We start from the raw sequence: 7,951 nt of genomic DNA on the forward strand, positions 1-7,951 counted from the left end.
GTTCTAGTAACTAAGAAGAAATTTTGAGAACGCCGATGGGCTTCCTTCTGGGGAGGTAAACTGAAATTTCTGGCCATCTCGAACGTCATTGATGATAGGGCCCACTTTGTGAACCTCACGACCTCAATACGCCTGCATAGACCCACAAGGGTAATATCTGAGTCTGGACAATTCCGGGTAATCTGTAGGCCTGCTTTATACTAGTCGTTATGCCTGTGACACATTTATGCATAATTCAAAGACCATAATTCGCGAACCAATTTCGGCAAAGACTGTTATGAAATTTGATACACTAAGACATACGAGACATTCCTCTTCTCTCTTCCCCCCAACCCGTAATCATTCAGATTTATGGGGTCTGTTCCAATTCGCTGTTCCGAAGAACAGAGTTATGCAATTAAAAAGTAAATTGAGGTATTGCAGTGAAGCCTGGTTCGTCCATATTCTCTTCGGGATTTTAGGGTTAAGGCACTTAAGACCGTGCAGTGGAATTTTTTAACGTTGGCAGCATTGCTGACTGACGCCATTGCGTCGAGAGACGAAGATTGTAGATGCTGTTCAGTGATGTGAACAATTTTCCTTAATATGGTTTAATAAAGATTTATCAGGTAAGAATAACAATTCATAAATCTGAATATTAATAAGGCAAGCTTTATTGCAAATTTTAACAATGTTTTTCTTGGATACAAATACAGTATTCCTGTTGTAAGGTGAACAGATTACCTAAGATGTGAACTACTCGCTGTTTGCCTCATGAAGACGTCTGCCACCTATTGGCCAAAACGTGGAACTACGTACACGCTTGTAAGACTGCGCGCGATCGTAGAGGCACAATTTCGCTTCGTAGGAAAGGTTTCAAACGATGATGTTCTTAAATTTTCAATTTTCATTTCGTGCATCCTTTTGTGTTACAATACATACACGTAAAGTGCTGCAGTTCAGTGGTGTATGTTCGTTGAAGTGTATTCACCAGAGGATGGCCACTAGTGTCCGAAACATGTAGTGAAGTGTATCTGGGTGTTGGGTGATGGTTATATTGTGAGGGCCAAATAAATAAGTTGCATGATGGTTCTTTTTTCCAGACGTCTGATCAAGAGCATTATGAGTTCAATATATTCTAGGAAATCAGACAGGAAACTGATATTTACTCAGGAAATCCTAGACGAAGCTAGATGCAGAACTGAAAACTGTGAAAGTGAAAGAAAAGTAGCTGCTTCATTGGGAACGAAAGAATCCACTTTGAGAAATAGATTGAAATTGTTAAGTGAGCACTATTAATTAAATAAGTAATTTAATATTTTATTTGTTTATTTATTTATGTTATACTACATTTTAAATAAAGTTTAACAATATTTACTCTATGAGTAAATTATATAATTTATTCTTGCTTTAACTTACAGGGAACTGTACCAATTTCCCTGTGTTTACCCTTGAAGAGGAATGGCAACTGGCAGACCATTTGAGGGAGCTAGACAAGAGATTCTATGGCATTACCAGGAAAGCTCATGAGTTTAGCGCACGAGTTTGCCGACAAGAACAAGATTGAACAGATGTTCAACAGGACTGCGAAATTAGTGGGAAAGAACTGGGTATTGGCCTTCTGCAGGAGGCAAAATCTAATGTTACACACTCCAGAGAAATGTAGACTAGGGAGAGCAATTGAATTCAATAAAATCCAATGTGAGGGATTTCATAATAATTTGGTCAGTGTGTGTGCTGAGAAAAAGTTTCCAGCTCATCCTAAATTCAATGTGGACGAGTCTGGTATCTCGACAGTACCCAATCATGACCGAAAGGTAATATCCCAAAGGGGAAAGAAAATTGTCTGCAAAGTAACATTAGGTGAGAGAGGGCAGACAGTAACTGTAGTGTGCTGCATATTTGTTCCTCCAGCCATGATCTTCGCAAGAAAGTGGATGAAACCAGAGCTATTCACAGATGCCCCAGAAGGAACATTGCCAATGATTTCTGACACTGGTTTTATCAATACTGAACTCTTCGTAGAGTGGCTAAAGCATTTCACCAGCTTCGTGAAGCCAACGAAAGAGGATCCAGTTCTCCTGATACTGGACAACCACATAGCCCATTGCAGTATTGAAGCTGTTCTCTTCTGTAGGGAACATCATATAACTCTTCTGTCTTTACCACCACATGCAAGCCACAGCCTTTAGATGTTGGCTTTTTCAGGCCTCTGAAGGAAGCCTATGCCCAAGAGGCTGACAGGTGGTCAGTGAACCATCCTGGCACTGCAGTTGGAGGTGTATTCTTGTGTCGTCACTTTATTACTCAACGACGTAACTATAACACAAATATTGAACAAGTCGTTCCACAGTCTGTCCTTTCATGTTAACAACTCTCACTAGAAACTAGAACTGTCAGACTCGCAAATCAAAGTCACATTGCGACTGACAGTCAGTCAGTCAGTAAGTCTTGGTGTCGAGCCCCAGATATATTAATTACGGTTTGACAGTTACGGTCTTGTTTCTATGGGGCGCCCTCTTTGACGAGAGGACGGGTGTCTTTTGTATATGCTGCTGGCCCTTGCCAGCACAGTCTTTGTTGGGTCAGAGTCCCTTGGGACTTGCGATCGTATTTTACTGTCTCAGATTTAAGACTTCCCTTTTTTTCGCCTCCTGTGACTAGCAAGGTTACAGTGGAGGTATTCAACCCCACCTCCACATGGGGTGTCAAACTCCCAAGTCCAAGTCACATTGCAACTGACAGTCAGTCAGTCTGTCTTGGTATCGAGCCCCATGAAAGTTACTGTCCTGTCCATTTGGGGCGCCCTCTCTTACCGTCCCCCTCGTGTAACCTGAAGCCACACCGGTTGGTCGCTACTTTTTACCTTCCTTCCTTTCTTTGTCGTCCTCACCACTGCCGTCGTTGGTCGTGGAGCTTGCAGCTAGGTCGGCTTTAACTGGCTCCACCGCTTCTCCAACTCCACCACTTCTCTTCACTATGGAAAGGGGTATCAGGTCCGGGACTTGGACTGGATGGTCTATGGGCGCCAGCAACTGTGGATACAGCTGCGAAGTGAAGGGAAAGGTGGACGGGGTGGGAGCTGATGGTGATCGGGCTAGTAGTGGTTGGCGTGAGACTCTGGCTCAGGTCGTTTAGGGCCTTACTCCGACGAGGAGAAAGAACACACGGACACACAAACACTTGGCACCACTTAACTTTATTGATTGTTTTATCTGAGCGCCGCTGAGATACAATTCAGTGCGTTACTCTACTATGATCTCCCGTTGCTCGAACACTTATTTCCTTAACAAACGATGGAGAGGGCTAGCTCCGCGTCCGGCGAGTTTAACTGTTGTTACGAGACTCTCAAAAAGAACTGACTCTCCGTTTTTGAATATTCAGAGGAACGCCTCGTTGCCATCCCCCAAATCTCCGGGTTGGCTGAATTTAGAAGGGGGGAGGGGTTCGATAGATTTCTCATTCCTCCAACAGTCAGCTGTTTCGCGGCGAGAGTTGGGGGTTCACACGCTTTCGCCGTCTTTCTGACCCGAGGTGGATTGAGTGGACTCAATCTAACGGTCTCCTAAGAGTAGGTCCGTGATGAATCAGGTGTCAGAAATTGGTCCTGTTCCTCTACTAATGAAATAATTCGCCGCTCCTTTCTAAAGGCAGGTTTTAACCTTTGGAGAGTTATGACCGTTAGAGGGCCACCTCTCTCTAGTGACAAAAGTTCTTTTCAATGTCTTTTGGACATATTTATCTTATTAGTACATATGGCGCTTTCTAAAAGTAAGGAGGGTGTCGGGCTGGTTTGGGTTTAGTCCGGGGATTGTGACCCGCCATAAAGTTTACCATCCCGGAACTGCGAGAGGGTTCAGGTCCCATTGGTTGGAGTGTGGTGTGAGGTATTGCCTCTGCTTTGATGTAGCGACAAGTACCAACACACGTGAACAAAATATTGTAGTTCTTTGCATTGTGCGGTTACACCTCTCTGCCAAGAGGTCGGGTCTGTCATTTGTCAGTCATAGTCCGTATTAGCAAGTCCACTGTCAGTATTTACATATATTTACAAATTTAATCTTAATTCCTATTTCTGTGTACAATATATACTAGGCCTCTGTCAGTCCAGGCTCAGTACAGCAGATTATGCCCTATTTCTAGTAGTATCCGCTACCACGGCAGTGTAGTCACTTGAACGGTTGTATACTTGACCGCCGCCAAGTTTAAGCCTCGTATACTTTTTGTGTCAGGCTTTGTTTTGTCCGATGTTGGGAATATTCTCATTATGATGATTTTGTATGACTTCTGCTTGTTGCCTGCATAATTTTATTATATAGTCATGTATGTATGGGAGTCAAGCTCCCACTCACTATATCTTCTTATATAACCTAGAGTCAGAACTACAGACAACATGTCACTGTCCATATTGTTGCAGGCTTTGCCTAGCACTGGCTGTTTACTCAGCTCTTGCTAGGCAGCGAATGGTTTCTAGCATGCGATTAGCTAGCACATGTCACATGTTGCAGACCTTACATAGCAACGACTGTTTACTCGCCATTGCTAAGCAATGGTACATGTAATGGTAATGTCGTTATTGCCTGGGAAATAACACGCAACAACTAGTAGAGCAAACGCATATGCAGTCATGGATTGTAAGTCAGTGAATTAAAGGGGAAAGAAGTTTCAATTCTGTTGTATATGTATTATGCCAGAGTTGTATATGGGAATACCTGGTATAAACTGGGTTATATTAATATGTATATAGGGAACACCTAGTACGTAGTGAGCTGTTGTATAAGGTAACTGACTTAATAGGGATTTTTGCAAGGTGAGATGCTTAAAATTTTTTTTGTTTATTTAAATTCTAGCAGTCAGAATATTACATAATTCTATAAGCTAAAGTGCTGATTACTCATTAGATATACTAATGACTAGTGGCATGAACAGGTTGATATCCAGCGAAATCACCTGTATAATCTGTAATTAGTATCTATACATTAACTTAAGAGTAGTTCACTTGGCCACAGTTTTTTGAGTCTTTTGTTGCTTACTGGTTCCAGGAGTTGTTCCATGAGCTGATTGGGGTGGTTTTCTATGGAGTTATGATGTGTGGTGGCTTTCTTGCGTATTGCTTCCTGTACGGTTGGTACCTGTAGATCTGTATGTAGTGTATGATTTGTTACGTACCAGGGAGCATTAACAATTTGACGGAGTATCTTGGATTGAGATCTTTGTATGATTGCAACATTTGATTTAGTTGAGCAGCCCCATAATTCTAGTCCGTATGTCCAGATTGGTTTGATAATTGTTTTATATATTAGAAGTTTGTTGTCTGTAGATAGTCGTGAATTTCTTCCCAGTAACCACTGTAGCTCCATTGTCTTGATGTTTATTTGTTTTTTCTTTTTTGCGAGATGTTGTTTCCATGTCAGTTTAGCATCCAAGTGTAGGCCTAGATATTTTACTGTTTGCTTTTGTGGTATCTGTATGTTGTTTATTGTGACTGCTGGGCATATTTCTTTTCGGAGGGTGAATGATATATGTGCGGATTTATTCTCGTTCACTTTCACTTTCCATTTTGTTAACCACTGTTGGAGAGTATTTAAGTAGTTTTGTGTAGTAGTTGAGGCTGTTTGAGGATCTGCGTGGCTAGTAAGAATGGCCGTATCGTCTGCGAATGTCCCTATTAGGACATTTTGTGCCATCGGTAGATCTGACGTGTACAGGACATACAGCAGTGGTCCAAGGACGCTGCCTTGTGGCACTCCTGCACCAATAGGAAAGTAGTCAGATTTCTCTTCATTTACTTTGGTTTGAAAGGTTCTCCTACTCAAGTATGATTTTAGAAGATTGAAGTAAGCCGGTGGAAATACATGTTTGATTTTGTAGATAAGTCCAGGGTGCCAGACCTTGTCGAAAGCCTGACTGATGTCGAGGAATACTCCACTGCAGTATTGCTTGTGTTCGAACGTTTTGTTTATGGCTTGTGTAATTCTGTGAACTTGTTGCATGGTGGAGTGTTTCTGGCGAAACCGAAACTGGTGGTCAGGTATCCAGTTTTTTGGATGCTTAAAAATGAAGGAAGGTGCACAATTAAAATAACTACTTTAAGTATATGAAATGAGGGCGAGACTATAATATGACGAAATATTAAAAGATTGTAAATCGACCTCTGACCCGTATTATCATACCAAAATGTACTTGTGTTCAAGTAGAAGACAGTGACAATCGTACACTCTCCTGCCCCATAAATTTTGTCAAGTTCAATCAAAGTCCAGGAGGGACGCACATACTGTAAACAGGAGAATGTTCTGGAAGTTTTAAGCTGATGCAATGTATGACATTATTAGAGAATTAAGGAGGAAGGAATATATACTCCCCATTGGGCGTGACAAGACACTTTTCTCGATCACGACAGTCTACAATCCGTGAGGATGGATTGTCTGATAGAGGAAGTCGGTGGCTGCCCAGGCTTAGGCAGTGTGCAAAACTGCTGTCTTAACTGTACATTTTCCTGTAAGCGTTGCATTTTAATAGTTATACATTAAACCACCTAGCTCTACCTTTGCTGTTACTTGAAGCTACCCCGTCTTGACTCCCGAGGGAACTGCTCGCCCTGGCCAACCTGTCTTGCTGCTGGGATACGACATCGATTCCAGGTGTGGGATACAGCAATTACTCAGACCAACGTTGCCGGAATCTTCAGATCAGCCAATAAGAGAGTGGCAAACCTGAAAATAGCAGTACGTGCAATCGAGACAACAGTAAGGCCTTCTCAGATGAAGACTGCATCCTCAGAAGTGACATTCTGCCCCCATGTGCAGGAGAATCAAGCCACTGCAGAAGACACGTTTCAGTGAACAATGAAAATGGTAATGAAGTGTCCCTAACAGTTCAACCTGCGATAGTTGAGGAGCCACAAGTGTCCCCTGCTATGATCTCACCATTAGGAAAGGCAGTGCAGACAAAGAAGCAGAAGAGACGTTATGAAAAGTCTGAAGTTTTATCTTCCTCTCCATACAAGAACAGGGAAAGAGCTAAGCAATAACAAACAAGGCAGTAAAACTCTTCGTTACGATGGCCCTTCAGTAGTGTCAACAAAATTGCAACAACTAACTTGATGATATGGAATATCACATGAGTTTTTAACCATATTTTACGCCATAACTTTCGTTTTTATAATAAGTTTACAGTTCACTGTATTTTTATACCATGTAATTTATAATGTAATAATTATAAAGTATACAGCTTCACCATCGCATTTGCAGTTCAGTAGTGTGAATATGGTAATCATGTGTTTGCCTGATGATGGCTTTAATAGCTGAAACATGTAGTTAAGCTAATTTTGGCCTTGACTGTTATGTTGTTGTGTTGTGACAGACTCTAATAAAAGAACTGTTAGCGCCAACTTGTTCTGCAGCTGCATAACTGTCCAGGTTGTAACGAAGCCTGTAACTGAGGACTGGGTGCAAACAGTAGTGGCATGAAGCTTGGAGACTCTTCAAGTGTGACGTATACTAATGTGCATTCTTAGATGACAGTGCCTGTAAGATTGCGCATTTGCTATTCGTTAGAAAATCATCATCATCTATCATCTGGGGCTGGTACAGTAGGCGAGTAGTGGATGCAGTCTCACCCCACTGCGAATAATAAAGAAAAAGTTATAAGGTTGCAGAAACTTCCCCACAACTTCAAGTTAGCAGCCTATGAGGCTGGTGGTCACACAGAAATCTAATCTTAGATGTGAGATTTACATAGCTGTGCGGTGTTCCCGGTTATGACACCTGGTAGTCTTGGAGGAATATACTGCTCCCATTTTCAGGCAGACTGTGTGGTGTTCTAAACCTCAAACCCGTAATATAAATATATAAGACCTAACCAGCTGTGTGACATGTTCAGTCCCATCTCTGAGGGTCAAACTTCAGTGGTTAACTTTCTCTTTTCAACAGCATACTGAGCACTTAATCAAAGCGATATGCAAGAATTGGTA

General features: G+C 41.9%; 1 protein-coding gene across 4 annotated transcripts; it reads left to right on the plus strand.

Moving 5' to 3' along the window:
• Positions 1-519: 519 nt before the first annotated feature.
• LOC111872098 lies at positions 520-7,374 on the plus strand. 4 transcript variants are annotated; one of them, XR_002844172.2, is made up of 4 exons: positions 520-608; positions 1,083-1,264; positions 1,401-1,796; positions 6,543-7,374. XR_002844172.2 is itself a non-coding variant. In XM_023865652.1 (3 exons), the coding sequence occupies exons 2-3, from the start codon at positions 1,485-1,487 to the stop codon at positions 6,819-6,821; spliced, it is 591 nt and encodes a 196-aa protein (XP_023721420.1). In that variant the 5' UTR covers positions 522-608; positions 1,401-1,484; the 3' UTR covers positions 6,822-7,374. The 4 variants fall into 4 exon arrangements, 2 of the variants coding, with proteins under 2 accessions (XP_023721420.1, XP_023721419.1); XR_004513867.1 differs by lacking the exon at positions 520-608 and adding an exon at positions 819-852; XM_023865652.1 differs by lacking the exon at positions 1,083-1,264 and having other exon boundaries at positions 522-608.
• The last annotated feature ends 577 nt before the right edge of the window (positions 7,375-7,951 follow it).

This window comes from Cryptotermes secundus, unplaced genomic scaffold (assembly GCF_002891405.2).
Source record: "Cryptotermes secundus unplaced genomic scaffold, Csec_1.0 scaffold403, whole genome shotgun sequence".
Classification (NCBI taxonomy): Eukaryota; Metazoa; Arthropoda; class Insecta; order Blattodea; family Kalotermitidae; genus Cryptotermes; species Cryptotermes secundus.